Source organism: Nerophis lumbriciformis, linkage group LG09 (genome assembly GCF_033978685.3).
Source record: "Nerophis lumbriciformis linkage group LG09, RoL_Nlum_v2.1, whole genome shotgun sequence".
NCBI lineage: Eukaryota > Metazoa > Chordata > Actinopteri > Syngnathiformes > Syngnathidae > Nerophis > Nerophis lumbriciformis.
Window position 1 is genome coordinate 4,868,282 of NC_084556.2, and position 23,110 is coordinate 4,891,391.

At 40.3% G+C, this 23,110-nt stretch overlaps 1 protein-coding gene across 1 annotated transcript in view; it reads left to right on the top strand.

Moving 5' to 3' along the window:
• The window catches only part of rabep1 (rabaptin, RAB GTPase binding effector protein 1), a 47,899-nt gene that overhangs the window by 6,038 nt on the left and 18,751 nt on the right, over positions 1 to 23,110 (top strand). The window contains exons 2-11 of the mRNA XM_061962757.2: positions 2,702 to 2,830; positions 5,411 to 5,614; positions 5,679 to 5,839; positions 5,927 to 6,046; positions 7,394 to 7,529; positions 14,976 to 15,154; positions 16,638 to 16,748; positions 19,839 to 20,300; positions 22,007 to 22,111; positions 22,186 to 22,302. Of these exons, the coding sequence (XP_061818741.1) occupies positions 2,702 to 2,830; positions 5,411 to 5,614; positions 5,679 to 5,839; positions 5,927 to 6,046; positions 7,394 to 7,529; positions 14,976 to 15,154; positions 16,638 to 16,748; positions 19,839 to 20,300; positions 22,007 to 22,111; positions 22,186 to 22,302 (1,724 nt within the window). The remainder of the gene's footprint in view (positions 1 to 2,701; positions 2,831 to 5,410; positions 5,615 to 5,678; positions 5,840 to 5,926; positions 6,047 to 7,393; positions 7,530 to 14,975; positions 15,155 to 16,637; positions 16,749 to 19,838; positions 20,301 to 22,006; positions 22,112 to 22,185; positions 22,303 to 23,110) is intronic.

A 23,110-nucleotide genomic window follows, 5' to 3' on the forward strand; every position in this document is an offset into this window, starting at 1 on the left:
GTCGCAGGCTGTCGCAAATCTTCGTTGACAGAAATGTTGAAATATTTATTCTACACATTTTTACAACATTAGTAAACCACAGGCTTTTCAGAGTGTGAGATAACTCCTGGAGATTACTGGCTTCGAATGGCCAAAGGTATAGATGTGTGTGTCCAAGTTAAAGGAAACGGCAGGCTATCTTCTTCTAGTAAATTTCTTTGCAAGCTGGTTAATGTTTGCTGTGGTCTATAACGGCAACATATGTTGCTCCAAAACCTGTATGTACCTTTCAGCATAAATGGTGCCTTCACACCATTTATGGGCACTAATACACCCCCATACCATCACAGATGCTGGCTTTTGAACTTTGCGCCTATAACAATCCGGATGGTTCTTTTTCTCTTTGTCCTGGAGGACACAATGTCCACAATTTCCAAAAAGGTTCGTCAGACCACAGAATACTTTTCCACTTTGCATCAGGCCATCTTAGATGAGCTCGGGCCCAGCGAAGCCGGCGGCGTTTCTGGGTGTTGTTGATAAATGGCTTTCGCTTTGCATAGTAGTTTTAACATGCACTCACAGATGTAGTGACAAACTGTAGTTACTGACAGTGGTTTTCTGAAGTGTTCTTGAGCCCATGTGGTGATATCCTTTACACACTGATGTCAGTTTTTGATGCAGTACCGCCCGAGGGATCAACGGTCCGTAATATCATCGCTTACGTGCAGTGATTTCTCCAGATTCTCTGAACCTTTTGATGATATTACGGACCGTAGATGGTGAAATCCCTAAATTCCTTGCAATGGCTGGTTGAGAAATGTTGTTCTTAAACAATTTGCTCAGGCATTTGTTCACAAAGTGGTGACCCTCGCCCCATCCTTGTTTGTGAATGACTGGAAGCTGCTTTTATACCCAATCATGGTACCCACCTGTTCCCAATTAACCTGTTCGCCTGTGGGATTTTCCAAATTACGGTAGTGTTGGATGAGCATTCCTCAACTTTCTCAGTCTTTTTTGCCACTTGTGCCAGCTTTTTTCTAAACATGTTGCAGGCATCAAATTCCAAATGAGCTAATATTTGCAAAAAATAAAAAAAGTTTTCCATTTCGAACGTTAAATGTCTTGTCTTTGCAGTCTATTCAATTGGATATAGGTTGAAAAGGATTTGCAAATCATTGTATTCTCTTTTTACTTTACGATTAAAAACGTGCCCACTTCACTGGTTTTGGGTTTTGTATATGTGTATATATGTATACATATATGTATGTTTATGTAAAAATCTGCTGTACAATATGTGTGCGGGTGTCCTTTTTTCAGGAACACTTATACAAAAACTCACAATAGTAGAGATAGAGTGCTAAAAACGTTATGACAGACCACCTAAAAAACGGAGTAGAATTAAAAAAAAAATGTTAGTGAATGAGAGACCCACAATGTACATGAGAATAAAGAATGTAGGGTTTACAATATTAACTATGAACGATAAAACACAGAATATCAACATATGAACATCCTTGCCAGCCTGAGCTGCTGGAGTTGCTGTGGTGGAGATTACTGTAATAACTCTTATATCAGTCAGAATCGCATATTGTAACTGTTGAAATACTTTCTATATTTCAAGACTTACGGTAATTTGAAAACAGCACTGCACATCATAATTGTGGCTACAGTTTTGATGTTAAAAGTCTAGAAATCATGGATTTTTAGGCCATGCCGGATCGAAAATCTTAACAAGCCATATTTTGTCCAGGTGTGACCTTTGGTATTTACAGTCAAACCAAAGGCTAGTATCTCTACTTGCTTATATTTTCTGGTCAGCCCATTGATTAATTCAAGCCCTGCTGCCACCTAGCTGGAAGTTTGTGTATTGTTCAAACATTTATAAAGACGCTAATACTGTAAGGCCCCCTAATGCGAGACGAGACTATCTAGCTACTGGCCTTGCCTCCTTAGTACTTGGTAGATGGGTTTCACTTCTCACATTACTTATTCAGTTCATGCTGCAGCGTGCACTAAAGTCCTGTACAATTCTGACCTGACTGTGTAGGATGTAGAATAACTGCCATGTGCAAAAGTCCAATCTTTTAATGTGTTAATTAAGATGAAGTTGTGATGGAACAATTCAGGCCAGCATGGAATGCTCCACGATCAATGGACGAAGGGTTATGAAATACATATGCATCTCTGTGCTAAACGTCTGACCGTACACCGTCTAAGAAGCCTGCATTATTAATAACTAGTGATCCTGTTTGACAGTCTGGCCTGCTTTAGGATTCAGGATGCTTTATTATTGTCCATTCTTTAACATGTACAAGACATATAAGAGCTGAAATGACATTTTCGGCACAGCCCCACTAAGAGCAGACATACGTTACAGGGAGACAAGACGGGACCGCCAACGGATCAGCCACTTACGGCGCTCCTTAAAAAAGGTGTGAAAAAGGTGATATTGGGAAAGGGGTGAAGAGTAAAAAATATCAGTCAAAAGCTGAACCCTCGAGAGGGGGTCCAGACTGAGTCCAAGGGAAAAAACCTCATTTGCCATAGCACACATAAACATGTTACATATAATCACAACAACTTGCAACAGAGGGGGGGATTTGGGGCCCTGGAGGCCGGCCGGCTGCTATAAAGCACTACTCAGCCGTCCATAACCCCTTAGGGGAATTAAGCGGTGGTTAACGCTCCAATGTTTCTTTCTGCTTCCGTTCGTTGGTCCCAGACGAGCTCCAGCAGCGAGAGGAGGCCCTGGAGCGGCAGAGGGCCGAGTTCGGCAAACTCAAGCAGCAGCTCGAGGCCGAGTTCAACCAGAAGCGAGCCATATTTAAAGACCTCTACATGACCAAAGAAGGTGTGCACGCCGTCAAGACAAATATCTGAATTGTTGTTTGTAATGATGCATACTGTTGATACGAGAGGTATTAACAGCGGAAAGGCCCTTTTCCGTCCACTTTTTCATGCACTCCTGATAATTATTCAGGTTGAAAAAATAAATAGATATAAATATCAAATATGTATAATATATATATATATATATATATATATATATATATATATATATATATATATATATATATATATATATATATATATATATATTTATATATATATATATATATATATATATATATATATTTATATATATATATATATATATATATATATATATATATATATATATATATATATATATATATATATACAGTGTTTCCCACAGGGCAGGCATCTATTTGTGGTGGTGTGGTCGGGGGGCGGGGGGTGGCGGCGGCAGCGGCGATGACCAAGAAGAACGCGGAGTTGGAATATAATTACAACACTTTATGTACATATTTATATACAGATTTGAACAATTAGTTATTCACTGAAATATATTTATTAATTGTGGTTCTTACAAAAAATATATCTTATAAAATATAAAAGCTAAAATGTCTCTTAAAGCTCTGCCCCTTTAATTAGTGCATACTAAATAATTTAACTTTAGCCTACTACTACAACCATATTATTTACCAGCAACATAAAGTGAAACCGAGGCAGAGGTGTATGTTTTGTCGTGGTCCTCTCTATAAGGCACATAAGAATATAAATTAGGACCCTTTTCATGAGAAAAGTGCATTTCTGATCTGACCCTGCTTTATTTTTCAGTGTTTGCTGAGTCTCACCTGTTCCCTCCGCCCTAATTTTTCTACTTGCCCGACTTCTCAGATCTACTTGCCCCAATATTTTTACTTGTCCTGCCTAGGTTTTTTTCTGGCTGTGTAGTGCTCATGGCTTATATCTTACTAAAATCCTTCCCGTTGACTATTTACAACACTACACAGTATTTATTATTATTATTATTATTATCTATAATTACATTTAAATGGCATTGCATACATGTACAATTAAATGCTATTTCACATTATTTGACCAGTAGCAGTTACACCCATCTGAACAGGTCAGCCACCTGTTTAAAGCCCGATCACAGTTGAAATCTTGAAATGAAGGGCCTTTAATGGCCAAAACATTAACCTGGACAACATTTTAACAGCTGGTTGGCTCAGATTTTATTCTTTTCATTGCATTCACATGCTGCAGTGGACAGTGGACATTTTAGCTTGAGTATTAATGTAGTATCTGAAGCACCGTCTCCACGTGTGTTTATTGACAACAGGGTTATAACCTGGACACGTTAGCTCGTCGGTATGAAAACACGTGACTGTTACTACGTGCGTCTTCCCCGGACCCCGGGTCAAACAGCGGCGGTGTTAATGAAGCAGCGTCAGGCTGCTCACCGTCAGTGAAACGCTGTCACGGCCCAGACGCACACCAGTGCGCAATCATCTGGGAGCCGCGCTGAGCGCACCTCCACGCGCACTCGCGCCACTCAAACTGCTGCAGGCAGCTGCGTTCTATCTTGTTTTAACATCCTGTGGCACTCTTCTGGGATCACGGCGGACGAAACTGCTCATGCTCAGGGTGTTTGTGGAGGTTCGGGGTTTTGCACAAATGTGATGCACCATGTTAGATGTCCCGGTTTTGTGACTGTCGTAGACATAAACAGCGCCGCAGCTCTTGCAAATCACGTAGCCAGCATTACTATCATCCTGATTTACAACCTCATAAAAACGAGTCCACGCTGAACTTTTCTGGCCTTTTTTTCCCCTGGTCTTTAGTATTCCCTTTTTTAGTTTGTCGCGTACCACGTTTGCTGCCGGCGTTGCCATCTCTTTTTTTTTTCTTCTTCTGTTGTGGCATGCTGCAGGTGCCTGCTCGTTTTTTGTATGTGGTTAACAACATTTAACTATGTATATATATTTCCGAATTGGTTTAACTGCCACCCGCCTGAATCTATTTAAAATCTAAGTTTTTTTTATTTCAACCGCCCGACTCGACCCGCGGATAAAATCTAATTTTTTTTTTTTTTTCAACCCCCGACCCCCGGATAATCCGCGGACTCCGCGGTTGTGTCCGCAAACCGCGCATCTCTAGTACATATATATTTTTTTAACTTTAATAATTTTTTGGAGTGCATGTAAAAGTGGAAAGAAAAGTGTCGTTAATGAACACAAACAGAAACAGAACACATGTAAACGCGGCAAGGCTCAAACTGCTCAGTCAGCATTAATAGCGCTGATAAGTTGATCGTAAACAACAGTACAGGAAAGCTAAGTATCAACCTTTTAAAGTGCACGCAGGGGTTTGAAATTATGAATGGTATTTTGGTCGGCTGTTTGTCATCAGAACATTTGTCAACTTCTAGGAGCGGCCAAACATTTATTTATTGTACTTAAACAATGGTACGACGTGCATGTGAAAGTGGAAAGACAAACCCTGCATGAGCTTGGATAGTGGAGTTTTAAAGCGCATGCAGAGGAAGATAAAGCTATAGGACACTGTGGTGTTCGCCTTCCTCTCTCATCCGTCATCCTCTCCTTTTTTTTTCCGTCTCCAGTGGAGCTAAAGAGGCAAACGACGGCCCTGGAGGCCGCCCAGGCTGAGCTGAGCGCCATCCAGGCCGAGCTGTCTCAGGCCCAGGGCGAGATGGAGACCATCAAAGCGGTGGCCACCGTGTCGGAGAACACCAAGCAGGAGGCCATCGACCAGGTCCGCAGCCAGTGGCAGGAGGAGGTGGCCTCGCTGCAGGCCATCATGAAAGGTAGAAGAAAACAAAAACACAGTCACTATTTGTTTTTGTTTGTAATGCTCTTAACCTTATTCAGACACCGTCTGCGAGTACGAGGTCCAGTTCCACCAGCGTCTGGAGCAGGAGCGAGCCCAGTGGGGCCAGTACCGGGAGGCCATGGAGAGGGAGGTGGGCGACCTGAGACGCCGGCTCACTGAGGGCCAGGAGGAGCAGAATCTGGAGAACGATATGAAAAAAGTAGACTCTCTATTTGACTCATATTGGGATTGAACCATTTCAACGGTACAATTTAGATGTTTATGGGGCTATAAAATGTTCTTCAAGGCTCAGGAGGATGCAGAGAAGCTTCGCTCGGTGGTGATGCCCATGGAGCAGGAGATCGCCGCACTCAAAGCCAAGCTGACAACAGCCGAGGACAGAGTCAAGGAACTGGAGGCGTCTAAGGTTTGTCTACGTTGCACACACTGTAATTAACCAATTTGTGCTCAACTCTACTGTAATTACACAGCTCTGCTATAATTGTGTTTATTCCTGACACAATCCAGCGACTTTGCACTGGGATTTTTGGTCATCTACAGCAGGGGTGCTCACACTTTTTCTGCAGGCGAGCTACTTTTCAATTGATCAAGTCGTGGGGATCTACCTCATTCATGTATATAATTTATATTTACTTATTTATGAAATATATGTTTTTGTTAACAAGTTAAAGGTGTTTAATGATAATGCAAGCATGTTTAACACATATAGTTAATATTGTTAATACATTAAAGGTGTTTAATGATAATACAAGTATGTTTAATACATATTGTTAATATTGTTAACAAGTTAAAGGTGTTTAAAGATAATGCAAGCATGTTCAACACATATAGTTAATATTGTTAACAAGTTAAAGGTGGTTAAAAATAATACAAGCATGTTTAACACAAATAGTTAATATTGTTAACAACTTAAAGGTGGTTAAAGATAAAACAAGCATGTTTAACACATATAGTTAATATTGTTAACAACTTAAAGGTGGTTAAAGATAATACAAGCATGTTTAACACATGTAGTTAATATTGTTAACAACTTAAAGGTGGTTAAAGATAATACAAGCATGTTTAACACATATAGATTCCTTTCTTTCATGAAGACAATAATATAAGTTGGTGTATTACCTGATTCTGATGACTTGCATTGATTGGAATCAGACAGTGGTGATGAAAACGTCCGCATTTTCGAATGGAGGAGAAAAAAAGTCCTCCTTTCTGTCCAATACCACATGAAAGTGGTTGGTTTTTGGCATCTTATTTGTCCAGCTTCCGTACTCCTTTGTATACACTTTACAAGAAATACATTGTCGGCAAACTCCGTAGCTTGCTAGCTTGTGCACGCCAGCTTTCTGAGACTCTTATTTTGGTAGCGCAGGCAGGATGAAGCAGAGCTTTTATTGTGCAACTGTGCAGTCGGTCTTTGGAGTTTTGACTACAGGTACGGCGCCAGAGTCTGTTGAAATAAAGTGTTTCTCGCCTTCCAGTCGGTAATTTTAATGAGCTGGCAGAAGCCAGCGTCATCTCAGAAGACCCTCGGGTGCCGTGAATGTCAATCAAGTGACGAAATTGACGTCATAGTGAAGATTTATGATCGCTCATTTTTAGGACTATTTTTTTAATGCCTGGCTGGTGATCGACTGACACACCCTCCGAGATCGACCGGTAGATCGCGATCGACGTAATAAGCACCCCTGATCTACAGCCTTGTTTTGTTCTTCTTTTTTCGAATTTCCAATTATTAATGTTTTTGTTCTGGCAGGTCAAGGAGCTCAATCACGTTCTGGAGGCCGAGAAGTCTTGCCGCACGGACCTGGAGATGTACGTGGCGGTGCTCAACACGCAGAAGTCGGTACTGCAGGAGGATGCAGAGAAACTGCGCAAAGAGCTACATGAAGGTAGTGGATTACTGACCCTGAATACAAGACGGGAAGAAAGGTTTTCTTTGGGGAGTTTTTGTTTCTGTGCTACATGTTGGTTTATGCATATTTCTTAAGACACATGAATATAATACAAAAAAGAATAAGAAAAGCTAGGACACGCTTTGGAGAGTTTTAGTTTTGTCACAGCGGATGGAGTAATCTATAGATTAATTTGTTTGTTTAATCGAGTAATGGAATAAAGCACCCTTTCTAGACTCAATGCATATTTTAAGGAAAATTGTTGAATTACGTGTCACATTGAAATTGTGCTTTGACCACAGGAGCATCGTTCTGTATTACTTATACAAACCCCGTTTCCATATGAGTTGGGAAATTGTGTTAGATGTAAATATAAACGGAATACAATGATTTGCAAATCCTTTTCAACTTATATTCAATTGAATGCACTACAAAGACAAGATATTTGATGTTCAAACTCATAAACTTTTTTTTTGGCAAATAATAATTAACTTAGAATATAATGGCTGCAACACGTGCCAAAGTAGTTGGGAAAGGGCATGTTCACCACTGTGTTACATGGCCTTTCCTTTTAACAACACTCTGTAAACGTTTGGGAACTGAGAAGACACATTTTTTAAGCTTCTCAGGTCGAATTCTTTCCCATTCTTGCTTGATGTACAGCTTAAGTTGTTCAACAGTCCGGGGGTCTCCGTTGTGGTATTTCAGTCTTCATAATGCGCCACACATTTTCAATGGGAGACATGTCTGGACTACAGGCAGGCCAGTCTAGTACCCACACTCTTTTACTATGAAGCCACGTTGATGTAACACGTGGCTTGGCATTGTCTTGTTGAAATAAGCAGGGGCGTCCATGGTAACGTTGCTTGGATGGCAACATATGTTGCTCCAAAACCTGTATGTACCTTTCAGCATTAATGGTGCCTTCACAGATGTGTAAGTTACCCATGTCTTGGGCACTAATACACCCCCATACCATCACAGATGCTGGCTTTTCAACTTTGCGCCTATAACAATTCGGATGGTTATTTTCCTCTTTGGTCCAGAGGACACAACGTCCACAGTTTCCAAAAACAATTTGAAATGTGGACTCGTCAGACCACAGAACACTTTTCCACTTTGTATCAGTCCATTTTAGATGAGCTCAGGCCCAGCGAAGCCGACAGCGTTTCTGGGTGTTGTTGATAAACAGTTTTCGCCTTGCAGAGGAGAGTTTTAACTTGCACTTACAGATGTAGCGACCAACTGTAGTTACTGACAGTGGGTTTCTGAAGTGTTCCTGAGCCCATGTGGTGATATCCTTTACACACTGATGTCGCTTGTTGATGCAGTACAGCCTGAGGGATCGAAGGTCATGGGCTTAGCTGCTTACGTGCAGTGATTTCTCCAGATTCTCTGAACCCTTTGATGATATTACGGAGCGTAGATGGTGAAATCCCTAAATTCCTTGCAATAGCTGGTTGAGAAAGGTTTTTCTTAAACTGTTCAACAATTTGCTCACGCATTTGTTGACAAAGTGGTGACCCTTGCCCCATCCTTGTTTGTGAATCTACTTTTATACCCAATCATGGCACCCACCTGTGCCCAATTTGCCTGTTCACCTGTGGGATGTTCCAAATAAATGTTTGATGAGCTTTCCTCAACTTTATCAGTATTTATTGCCACCTTTCCCAACTTTTTTGTCACGTGTTGCTAGCATCAAATTCTAAAGTTAATGATTATTTGCAAAAAAAAAATGTTTATCAGTTTGAACATCAAATATGTTGTCTTTGTAGCATATTCAACTGAATATGGGTTGAAAATGATTTGCAAATCATTGTATTCCGTTTATATTTACATCTAACACAGTTTCCCAACTCATATGGAAACGGGGTTTGTATATAGGGACGTATATTGTTAGGATTTTATTGATACCGAATCCAATATCGATATTTTTTTTTATCAGTATTTATCGGTACTCTTATCGGTAATATATGTAATTGGTGTAAAAAAAGATGTGAAAAACTATTTTTTTATTACCATTTTTAATAGCACAAGTGGTTGTACACCACCAACATCATGTAACATCTATCAGCAAAGGAGTGTTTTTTCAACACCTGCTTTTTAAGTCCTAAACAAGTCAACTATGTTTGCAGTATAAATTGCAATACAGTCGTTATGTCATAATCTTGTAAAGACACAGATCCATCACTGTGTTTTTAATAATTACATTTACACTCGACTGGAAATAATATTTTTGCATGGCATTCATGTGCAGAGCACAGACCTCTTACATTATATATCATATAAAATATATATTATAAATCAATAAAAATCAATCATCATGTTAGGTTGGTGTGTATTTTGTAACAATATGAATAGTTTTTTGTATTTATGTTGCATGCAGACTTATTTAAGTGACAATATTGAGGGTTGACAGCTACCGATGTATTATGTCTGTGTAGACATGTCCACTATTACTATCTAAATAAAAAGACCCAGTAATTACTTCAATTTAAAAAAAATTTGAGTGGATTAATTCTGGCCTGTGGATTATTGGGTCGCTACGAATACGGTGACTGAAGCGCTGTATGTAGGCGGCCGGAAGTAAAGCATGTTCGCTTGAAACTGACTCTTGCTTTATGAGCGTGCGTGACTTTGAAGGACTTTTGAGGAAATATTTCTGCGTTACAAACTTTTGTGTGGTGTTGCTTCCTTATTTGTGTATATTCCAAGCTAATTATATCTACCTGTGTCTTTTTTATGCATGGCACAGGCACTTGAAGGGAATGTAACAGCGTGGATAAAAAAATACCGATAGCAACGAGGTGATATAAAACTAATACAGTAAAGAATCTTTGAAGTCTTAAAAGAACCAAATTAAACAAAATACTCTGTGATAAAGTGTATTAAGTGACACATACATGTTTTAAAAGTCATTAATTGGTGGAGGGGTGTTGGATTTTTGGACCAACAACTTGATACAAGAGGCTTTATTGGTCATCGAAGTAATGCTATTGGGAAATGCCAGTTCCGTTTAAAAATGCGAACATTTCACCACAATATCTGTCTTTCACTTTCACTCAAAACCTTTGACAGCTTCCTGTTCAATTTGTCTTCTTTTTTTTTTCTTCTTTTTTTTAAAGCTATCTCTCTTTATCATCACTCTGCTGTAACCGCCCCTTTCCCCAGACACTGAAACAGGCCACGTTGCAGCGCGAGCTTCTCCCCTCTCATGTTTGCCCTATGGGAGGAGTCTTTCACTCAAAAAACGAATCATCAAAGCAACAAAATACAAATTGATGCTTTTTTTCTAATCCAATTAATCGGTTCATTTACTCGATGAATCGTTGCATATGCTGGTTGATGTATGATACAACTGAAAATAACAGGAAGAAAAGCTCAGACTCTCTTTGGGAAGTTTTAGTTGTGGCACCACATGTTGGTTTATGTACAGTATGATTGTCAAATACCCCAAATGTAAGACAGGAGTGACAGGAAGAAAAGCTTAGACTCACTTTAAGAAGTTGTATTTTCTGTACCGCATGTTAAATTATGTGTAATTCTCAAGACCTTTGAAAATAAGACAGGAATGACGGGAAGAAAAGCTTAGATTCGCTTTGGGGAGTTTTAGTCTTGGTGCCGTATGTTAGTTTATGTACAGTATAATACTCTCATGTTGGTTTATGTACAATACTCAAGACCACTTAATATAAAACAGAAGTGACTAGAAGAAAAGCTTGGGTTTGCTTTAAGGAGTTTGTGTTTCTGCACCATATATTGATTTATTCTCAAGACCCCTGAACATAAGACAGGAGTGACAGGAAGAAAGGCTTCGAGTACCTTTCAGAAGATTTTGTTTCTGCACCAAATGTTTGTTTATGTAAAATGATCAAGAACCATAAATGTGAGACTGGAGTGACAGGGAGAAAACCTTGAACTCGCTTAGGTAAATTTTAGTTTTGGCACCACACATTGGTTTATGTATAATCAAGAACACCGATTATAAGACAGAAGTGACAGGAAAAAGCTTGGATTTGCTTTGGGAGGTTTTAGTTTTGGCATCACATGTTGGTTTATGTATAATTATCAAGAATCCCAAATGTAAGAAATGAGTGACAGGAAGAAAAGCTTGTACTCGCTTTGAGGAGTTTTTGTTTCTGCACTGCATGTTGTTTTATGTGTAATTCTCAACACCTTTGCATACAAGACAGGTGTGACAGGGAGAAAAGCTCTGACTCGCTTGGTTGAGTTTTTCTTTTAGCGACATATGTTAGTTTATGTATAATACCAGGACCACTGAATAAATAAAATAATTAAGTGACAGGAAGAAAAGCTCAGATTTGCTTTGATGAGTTTTAGTTTTGGCACCTCATGTTGGTTTATGTACAATTGTCAATACCCCTAAACAGGAGTGACAGGAAGAAAGGCTCAAACTTTCTTGGGGAGTTTTAGTTTTAGCACCTCCATGTTGGTTAATGTACAAAACTCAGGACCACTGAATATAAGAAAGAGGTGGCCGGAAGAAAAAGCTCGGATTTTTGCTTTGAGCTGTTTTTATTTTCTGCACAACGTGTTGGTTTATATATAATACTCAAGAGTCAAGACTACCGAATGTAAGACAGGAGTAACAGGAAGAAAAGCTCAAACTTGTTTTGGGGAGTTTTACTTTTGGCACCCTCATGTAGGTTTATGTATAATTGCCAATACCCCTAAATATTTGAGACAGGAGTGACAGGGAGATAAGCTTAGACTCCTTCTGGGGAGAAGTTGTTTTGCCGCCACCTGTCAGTGTATTTGTATAAATCTCAAAACATGTAATTTCACACTTTTTTCCTCTACAAAGAAATATCATCCTCTATCAACTAAGAGTGAAAAGTTTACCTTTATTTATTGTTTATTGTTAGCAAAAAGGAACAAGGACTCAAAAAGAATATGGAACTGTCATGATCCGTGGTCGGATCATGTTTTGTTTAGTTATGTTTGGTTGGTTTTGGACTCCTTTAGTTATTGCTTGTGCACCTGTGAGTTTGTTTCGTCACCATGGTTACTTATTATTTTCACCTGCCGCTTGTGTTCCCGACGCGCACCTGTTTTCCGTCACTGACACTATTTAAGCCTGCCTTTCTGTTCACTCGTCCTGTGCTCCTTGTTTGCGTAAGCTACATCACGTTGGTTTGTTTTCATGTTCCTGAGTCCTGTGCTAAGTTTAGCCTTAGCTTCCCGTGCGTTCGGCACGCTTTTCTTTTGCTTGTTTTCTGTTTATTGTGTAAATAAATCACCTCATACCTTCACGTTTTTGTCCGGAGTGTCCGTGTTGCACTGAAGGAACGATCCCGCACCAATATGCGACCCCCTCGTGACAGGAACAAAAAGTAACAACAAGTAGCAACAACAACAAAAAAAACTTTCAGCAGCGAGCAAGCACGAACAGCGAGCACCAGACTGACTGTTGTCAAGGTAGAAGGCACTCCTTCCAAACCAGACTTTCTAATCTGGATTGTTTTCCCTGGCTGCTAGCGACGTGACAAGGTCGTTTTTTTCGAGACTCTCCCAGAGGACAGTGCAATGAAGTGAAAAGTTAAAGTCCCAACGATAGTCACACACACACTAGGAGTGGTGAAGTTATCTTCTGCATTTGACCCATCCCCATGTTTACCCCCTGGGAGGTTGGAGGAGCAGTGAGCAGCAGCGGTGATGGCGCTCGGGAATCATTTTGGTGATTTAACCCCCAATTCCAACCCTTGATGCTGAGTGCCAAGCAGGGAGACAATGGGTCCCATTTTTATAGTCTTTGGTATGACTCAGCCGGGGTTTGAACTCACGACCTTCCAGTCTCAGGGCGGACACTCTAACCACAAGGCCACTGAGCAGGTCAAAAACGCAGCAAACTCCTTCCCTGTCTCTCATGGATACACACCTGTTGTTGTTGACTTTTGTTGGACTGACTGGCTGTGCTATCGCGTTTGCGAGCACCAAGGTTGCGGAACAGAGACACGCTGCAGGCTTACACACACATATGCATCCACAAAAAATACACTCACACAGGTACCCCACCCCATCCCACGCCTTTGACACTTCACCCCACGTGGTGTGATGGGACACGACACAGCGCCCCTAGTGGCTGGCAGCTTCGGGCCGGATGCCCGCCCCCTCACCCCTCGTTACAAGTCTTGGGTTGTATGTCGTAATATGTATATGTGCTTTGCCATGTGTTTTTATTTCTCACTCCAGACTGGGCCCCCCTTTCAATAGGAGCCCGGTTTGGAATCAACTTTTTTTTACTCATCCTCCCCCAGCATATACCTTTTTCCCCACCTTTTACAGTGTGACCTTAGTGGCGACCCTTCACCATTCCTGTTCTGTTCCCTGTACAATGTTTGTTTGTCTAATCTTGAATGGGTTTGTGGTGAAAATTACATTTCGTTGTACTCGTGCAAGGACAATAAAGACCATACCATACCATATCAATAGTGTACAGTGTTTTAGTAATAATAATAATAATAATAATAATAATTGGGATTTATATAGCACTTTTCTAAGTACCCAAAGTCGCTTTACATGTAGAACCCATCCATCATTCACACCTGGTGGTGGTAAGCTACTTTCATAGCCACAGCGGCCCTGGGGTAGACTGACGGAAGCGTGGCTGCAATTTGCGCCAACGGCCCCTCCGACCACCACCTATCATTCATCATTCAATTCACTGGTGTGAGTGGCACCGGGGGCAAAGGGTGAAATGTCCCGACCAAGGACACAACGGCAGCGATTTTTTTGGATGGTAAGAGGCGGGGAGCGAACCTGCAACCCTCAGGTTTCTGGCACGGTTGCTCTACCCACTACGCCATGCCGCCCCAGTTTTAGGACTGTACTTAATCGCTAATTAAGATTTCTTTAAGGCTTTAATGGTTTGCTGTTGCCGTCTTTTTCGATGTATCTGTGTGCATAATTTAGCGGCACTGGTGTACTTTGTATTCTTCTACTAAATAATAATAGTATTTTTTCCTTTGGAAAAACACAGGTCGTCTTATATTCGGACATGTATACATGTCTGCTAACAGGTGGCGGCGCCTGGCGACTTCTCTCAGCCGAAGCAAGTCCTATCTTTTCTTCCTGTCACTCACACATTCACACATATCGTTAACGGCCAAGACCTGACCAATAATTGTGTCTTTAGAAAATAGATTTATGGTCGTCCCGTATTGGGTTCATTATACAGTTGGAAGTGAAGTCCAGGTCAACTTGACTCTGAAAGCATGCATGCCCGGTGCACGCGTGATGTGTTCAAGGACGAGCGGAACGTTGACTATCCAGATTTTGATGGGGCAAAATTGCAGTTATTAGAAATTACATTAGATTTTTCCACTTGTTTGTCCGGATAGTTCCTGCAAGTAAGAGAATGTTTCTTCCGTCGAGTTTTTCCCTCAACTTTTGTCGTTTTTTTTCCTGCTTGTTTCTGTTAAGTGTGCCACAAACTGGAGCTGGAGCGTCAGCAGCACAACCAGCTCAAGCACACGTGGCAGAGAGCCAACGACCAGTTCCTGGAGTCCCAGCGCCTCCTCATGAGGGACATGCAGAGGATCGAGAGCGTGCTCTCGTCAGAGCAGCTCCGGCAGGTGGAGGAGATGAAGAAGAAAGACCAGGTGAAGCTTTCGGAGGCCTTTTTGTTTCCTATTTTCATCCCCAGCTGCATTTGTGGTTAAGATCGATGAATTGAGCGAGCAGACTCCAGACTGAGCTATTGACTGAAAGAGGAGCGTCCATTACAATCTCATTGCTACATAAAAAGAATGTGTCTCCTAACTGATGCGGTATAAGATTGTGCTTTTTTATTATTATAACACAATGGCCAGACGTTCACGTGTGATGTTCCTACCGTATTTTTCGGACTATAAGGCGCACTTAAAATTCTTTAATTTTCTCAAAACTCGACAGTGCGCCTTATAACCCGGTGCGCCTAATGTACGGAATAATTTTGGTTGTGCTTACTGACCTCGAAGCTATTTTATTTGGTACATGGTGGTGATAAGTGTGACAAGTAGATGGCAGTCACACATAGGAGATACGTGTAGACTGCAATATGACTCAAGTAAACAATACCAACATTTTATATGTTCCATTGAAAATATAGAACATTACACACAGCGCTCAAAAATCGATCAAAATGTTTTAGTACGACTTTGGTAAGCTATGAAACCGCACCACTTGATGGATTGTACTGGGCTTCAACATACAAGTATTATTATGGTGTGTGTATAAGGTAAGACATATTATCTGCCGTTTTGTTTCGCAATATTATGGAAAGGGACTTTTCTTACCTTCTGATCTGTATTTGGGATTTGCAAACAACCTGAAAATTTGCGCGTGTCCGCCTTTGTAGTCCGTGCCGACGGCGTAGTTGATAAGCTTCTTCTTTTTCTCTATCTTATTGTTATGGGACATTCATCCTCCGCTGTTGCCGTTTCTAATATAAAGTAGTGTAAAGTTCTTACTTATATCCGTCAGTAAACTCGCTATGAAAGCGCTAAAACATACCGGTATAGTGAGTTTCATTATTCACCCAAGTTATTAGAGCGTTCCGGTCGTACGGTTTTTCACGGGACACATTTCCGGCGTTGTTATTGCACTAGTTATTCACGGATGAGCAGATGCTGCTCCGTTATTGATTTAAGTAAAGTCTGAATGTCATTAGCTCCATCTTTTGACACTTCTTCCACTCCCGTCCTTGCACGCTACACCGCTACAACAAAGATGATGGAGAAAAGACGCTGCCGAAGGTGAGCCACGTAAATAAGAGCGCCCACAAAACGGCGCATCCTTTCCTGTCAGAAAGCGGTTTAAAGATGATCTGTAGAACATAATCTATGCAACATTTTGACCAAAGAACCACCATTACATGTTATGTAGACCACAAGGAAGTGTTTTCCATTTAGAAAAAATTTAATGAAATATGACCCTTTCAATGCGCCCTATAATCCGGTGTGCCTTTTCTTTTGTATGAAAATAAACCTGACTCGACCTGCTCTTCGGCAGTGTGCCTCGTAATCCGGTGCGCCCTATGGTCCGGAAAATACGGTAATCTATTGTCTGCCGAATGTACTTTTACATTTTATTTTTCTGTTCCAGGAGGAGGATGAGAAAGAAAGGCTGAGCCAAGTGAAGGATCTCCACGAGGAAGATGGCGGAGACAACACGGAGCCCCTGGAGGATTTATTCCTCGGTCTCAGCGTCGAGGAGGTAATCGGATACGGGCCCATTATCGTCTGATATCGCGCTACATTCCCTTTGAGTATTGTAACGGTATCTTCACTGTTGTCTTTGTGCGTGTTATAGTTCTTGCATTCATGACACTAGGAAATAGGATCTCTTTATAATGTCAATGCATTCCTAGGAATGAATGGAAATATAATTAATTTGTCTCAGGGTTAAACTGTTGCCATCATAAAGCCTTTAATAAGTATACTGGCACGAAAGTAACATTTTATTTAAATTACTGATCATATAAGTGTGAAAATAAGGGAAATATAATTATATTAATATTTTACATTTGTACTCAAAATTTAAAAATAAACTACCACCGTCAAACATAAAAAGAAAAAAACACTGTCGAAACTTAAATACATGGGTATATATTATATATCATTGTTGCTTAACCATAGGGCCGGGCCCCATTATGGGGCAGCGAGCAACCCCAAAAAGGCGGCCAAAAAATATTCTCAACTGTGGTTGCAGCTGTACTCAGTTGCAATACACTTTTCCACCACTTGTGGCAGTAATGACAAGGGATGTACAGAGTCGTGTAGAAGGAGTATGGCCAACTCGGTTTCAGGCGATCTCCTCAGTGATTGGTCAAAAGGCACTCACGTGACTACAGGGCGCCATGACTGCTACTTACTTTGCGCTGATGCAATGTGTTTGCGCCACTTCCTCGTTAGTTTTTCAAACAAGTAAAAATGTCCCTGTTGTGCAGCATGGGGCTGCTCCACCCGCAAGAATTGCGGAAAGCTTTTACATCGCTTTCCCCACAACCCAGAAAGAAGACAAGTATGCTAAGTGAAGGTTCGCCATCAACACACGAGAGCCACCAAATACAGCGTCTTGTACCAGGTAAACACGACACAACATCTGTGTTTTGTTCAGGAGAGAACACACAGAAGCTAATACAAATAACAGAAATATGAACAAATTAAAGAGATGATTTGACAAAAACAGACTATCCTTGAATCTCAGTAAAACTAAAATAATGCAATTCGGTAGCAGCAGAAGAGAAAGTCAAACATAATACAAATAGACGGACATTGAATGAGTAAAGGAACCCACATTTTGGGTTTAATAATAGATGAGAAAATGAACTGAAAATCTCATAAAAAATGTACAACATAAAGTAGCAAGAAATACGTCAATAACGAATAAAGCAAAATATGTTCAAAAATCACTCCATATTCTCTACTGCTCACCATTGTTACCATGTCTGAATTATTGTGCAGAAATATGGCTAAATAAGTCCAAAAGTACACCTATTCACTTGGTGTGTTACAAAAAAGAAAGATCAGTTAAAATAATAATAATGAGGTAACACTTTAGTATGGGGAAAATATTCACCATTAATTAGTTGCTTATTAAAGTAACAAAGACTTAATTTAGAGTTATTTGGACACTAGGGGAACATATAAGGGTTAGGGTTACTAATAAGCAATAATTCTGAGGTTATTGAGGGAAGACTCTTAGTTAATGGTTTACTGGTTGTATAATAAGGCCATGCAGAATAAGGCATGAAAAAGTACTTAATAATGACTAATTAAGAGCCAATATGTTACTATTTTGCATGCTAATAAGCAACTATTAATGGTGAATATGTGTTTCCCATACTAAAGTGTTACCACGAGGGGTACCACTGGCTTATACCGCGTCGAATGGGTGCTACAAATACTTTTTATAAGATATGTACTAATTGCTGATGCGGGTTAATTGATTTTTAAATGCGCCAGAAAATAACCCGTTTTGTACACTGTTGAGGTGATTCAATGATAAGTAGGGCGTAAATGTGTTTCTCCAGCAATGGTCATGTGGTGACATAAATTATGGTATTTTGAGAGGTAATCATTGAACTCGGACATCACTGAAGGCCTAGGTGGGAAACGCACAGCCCGCCACTGGTAATGAGTGATACATACAGTGATTACAAATACAAGTTTCTCTGTGATTGTTGGTGCAAAGCTAAAGAAGATTTTGGCAAAATTAAGGTAATAAGTAATTTTTTGGTCGTTTTGTGTATTTTTTACGTTTATTGCACCGTCGGGTGCGTGAAGAGTGCCTGCTGCTCACGAAGCACTGCAGGAATGTAGCAGCAGGATGGGTCAAATATGGCTAGTTATACTTACACTAAATAAAAGCATGTTTTATTGTAGGTTTATGATCCAGAGTATGTTTAGAACTATATGTAGACGCAGGGGCGCCGAAAAGGGGGGGTAAACGAGACGGATTCTAGGGGCCCATGATGGAGGGGGGCCCAGAGAGGCCCGTAATGATGATGAAATTATAATACAGAAAAAATAATGACACTGTGTTGGGGGCCCTGTAAAGATTATTTTCATGGGGCCCAAAATCCCTAGCGGCGCCCCTGGACGTATTATTTTGGTTTATTTTGTCAGAAAAAACGATGTCAAAACGACAGCAAATGCATGCATCACAGCCACACTCGTCCTTGGTAGCAGTCATGGCACCTGTTGTTTAGTTGGCCATACTCAACAGACAATATTAGTTTATTAGTTTAGTTTATTATTCTTATTCGGTCAATGGTCAACAAAATAAACAAACAGTTGTACATTCATAGATTGAAAAATAAAATGTTGCAGACCGAAAGGGTTTAGGCTGAAGTTGAACACTTATTGCACCTAACCCTATAAACAATGTCAAGTACAAGATGAACTTCCTTTGTACAACATATTATAAATACACATTATACACAACATAAACACAGTTAAATGATATACACAGTAAAGGCATGTGAAATATCCTTGTACACGTGTTAAACCTTTGCACCAATTATATACTATATACAAACAATTATACTTCCATTATTATTTATATCTCACATTTATATATATATGTAATATCAAACAAATGGAAGAAGGCTGGAGCGAAAGTCATAGGGAAGTTTCTTAAGCACAAAAATTATGACTAAAGTGGTGAAGCTGTATTTTCATTTTATTTCAGAAATAGGGTGTAAATGTTTGTTTTTTTACCCAGAAGCATAAGACCTACATATTTTCTGCTTCATTTAGGTTTATTTTCCGATTTCATTTCTTTGCTTTATGTCCCCCTCAGACGCCGACCAACCTCAGCGCCCACGGCTCCATGCACTCCCTGGACGCTGACTTGGTGACGGGGGGCCTGGCGGACCCTTACAAGGACAACTTGCGAAGAGTCCAGTCGACAGACAGCCTCGGCTCCTCGCTATCTGCCCAACAGGGCCTGGGCGGTCAGAACCACAAGGCCAAGTCAGCCAGCCACTTGGACGAGTCGGACTTTGGGCCCTTAGTGGGGGCCGACTGCGGGGTCGGGGACAGTAGTTTTGGCGAGACCTCATCCATCAGCTCCATAAAGCTCACAGCCAGCCACTTCCTGCTGACAAAAGACCAGGAGAAGGCCATTAAAGCCATGACGCCCGAGCAGGAGGAGACGGCGTCATTGCTGTCCAGCATCTCGCAAGCCCCCGACACTGCTTATCTACCTCCTTCAGGCTACCGGCTGGTCAGCGACAGCGAATGGAACCTGCTACAACAAGAGGTACACTTCGCGGTCACTTGTTGCTAGGCAAAATTCATGTTGCAGTGTTACAGTTTTTTTTACAAAAAAAAATTGTGTGTGCTTTTATTTAAAATAAATGAACATGATACATATTATAATAATATATTCCAAGTACAATACATGCATTATAATAGTTTAACACAATATTATACACTGATATAAATTGTCTGACAGTACCATACTGTAGTTACATACTGCTCTGTGGATACCAAAAAAGTATTTCTATGCCATAATTCCAGAAATGGTGCTTTTATTTAGTCAAATGCAGAGACTGCCTGACATTTATTAGAGGTAAGGCATTGATTTATTATGTATTATTTCTCCAAATGATATATCTTTAATGCCATAACCTTCCCCCTCCAATTTATAATAATTCAAATTATATATAAATGATTACATTTCAAGCTATATATATATTTTTTTATATATATATATATATATATATATATATATATATATTTATATATACGCGGAGTGTGTGTCAGTCAATCGCCAGCCAGCCTTTAAAAAAAATAGACCTAAAAATTATCGATCCATCAATCTTCACTATGACGTCACTTTCACTTTTACATTCCCGGCACCCGAGGATCTTGTGAGCTTAGTATTAAGAAAATAACGACCGGCAGGAAGGCGAGAAACACTTTTTATTTCAACAGACGCTCGCGCCATACCTGTTTGCCGTCAATGTATTTCGAGTAAAGTGTATAAAAACGAGTATGGAAGCTGGACAAATAAGATGCCAGAAACAAACCACTTTCATGTGGTATTGGACAGAATGGAGGACTTTTTTTTTCTCCTCCACAATGTGAATTCGAAAATGTGGAACTTATCAGCAGTCCTCTGAATCCTGTCTGATTCCAATCAATGCAAGTCATCAAAATCAGGTAATACACCAACTTATATTCTTGTCTTCATGAAAGAAGGGAATCTATGTGTGTTAAACATGCTTGTATTTTTATCAAACACCTTTAACATGTTAACAAAAAACGTTTGTTTCATAAATATATATACAGTAATATATATATATATAGATAGATAGATAGATAGATAGATAGATGGATATATATATACTACCTGGATGGATGGATGGATGGATATACTGTATATACTACCGGTATGTATGGATGGATATATATACTACCGGTATGTATATGAAGATGAGGTAGATCACCTTTCAGCACATACACAATGTTGACATCTAACATGAAATGCAATGCATCAATTATCCGGGAGAGTCTTGATACCAATTTCCTTGACCCAACCACACACAAAGAAATTGGGGAGCTCCATGCTTTTCCAAGTTGTCTAGCTCACACGATAGTTTGACATGACTGGGAACTTAACAGACGGATAATACTTGAGATCACTCGACAAATCTTATTTTGGTAACGTATATGGATAGATTCCATTGCATAGTTTGAATTTTTTTGCTTGTATCTGCGTTTAGTGGTAAGATCCAGGCCCCTTGCGTACTCAGTTTGCACACTGTTTACGGCACAATAGCCATGTTGGTTTGATTCCCCGCCACTTTGTTTACTTCTGTTCAAAAGTCACGTGACTGAATCCAACCTATTGGCCGATTTCACTCATGGATGATCGGTATTGGCAACGTAAACCCCTGATCGGAACATCCCTACTGCTGTGTACTGTCGTCAAATGTGGCCCTGTTTGTTCTTTGTGTCAAGGTGAAGAACGCCGGCAGGAAGTTGGGCCGTCGTTGCGACATGTGCTCCAACTACGAGAAGCAGCTGCAGGTTCTCCAGAAACAAGAGGCCGAGACGCGAGATCAGGTCTTGTTTATTGTTACTGCCTCTCCAAATGCTCGTGTTCATCCTCAGCTAATCATTTTAACGCCGGTTTGCAGGTGAAGAAACTGCAGGCGATGCTGCGTCAGGCCAACGATCAGCTGGAAAGGACGATGACCGAGAAACAGAACCTGGAAGACTCTGTCAAGACGGGAAACGAGGAAACTTCCGCTAAGGTTTGGATACAACAAATATTAAATACAGTGGAACCTCGATTTGCAAAATTAATTGGTTCTTGAACAGGGTTCGTCAATCAAAAAGGTAGTATAGTGAAACAAATTTTTTTGTAATAAACAATATAAATATTAATAATGGGTTCTAGTCTCGACAAAACTTTATATTTAAACATATACAAATAAGGGTTGTATACTTTGAACACAATATTAAGTGCAATACAGTACTGCATATTAAACAAACATACCAAAGGTGTGAAATATCACCATTTTCTTTATTAACCAGCCAAAACAACAACAACAAGCTGCTGTCCTCTGTATGCGCTGCTCTGCTAACACGCGCCCACACACTGAAGTCCCTTTGGTGCCCTCAGAAACAATCTGAAATCCCCAAAACCCGAACTTTAACAACCATATTGCTACAATAAGAAACATTTAAAAAAAGTAACCCCGCCTTCCGCCCGATTGTAGCTGAGATAGGCTCCAGCGCCCCCCGCGACCCCAAAGGGAATAAGCGGTAGAAAATGGATGGATGGAAAATCCACTTACATTAACATCGGCAAAAGAGGAGCTGACGAAAAAGCAGTAGACAGAGAGAGGGAGAGAAGAGAGAGATCAAGTGGCAGGGGACATGTGTGTGCCTTGAAAGAGGCGCCGCTGAACGAGAGGTAAGTCTTCTCCTTCGCTGTGAAATAAGTTTGCTTTGGCATTTTTTTCCAGAGAAGTCCGGTCTCATCGCAATTAAAACTTGCTGTGGTACGATTCTTCCAATAATTTTTTTTTTTTTACTCCACGATTCTCTCCTTCTTTC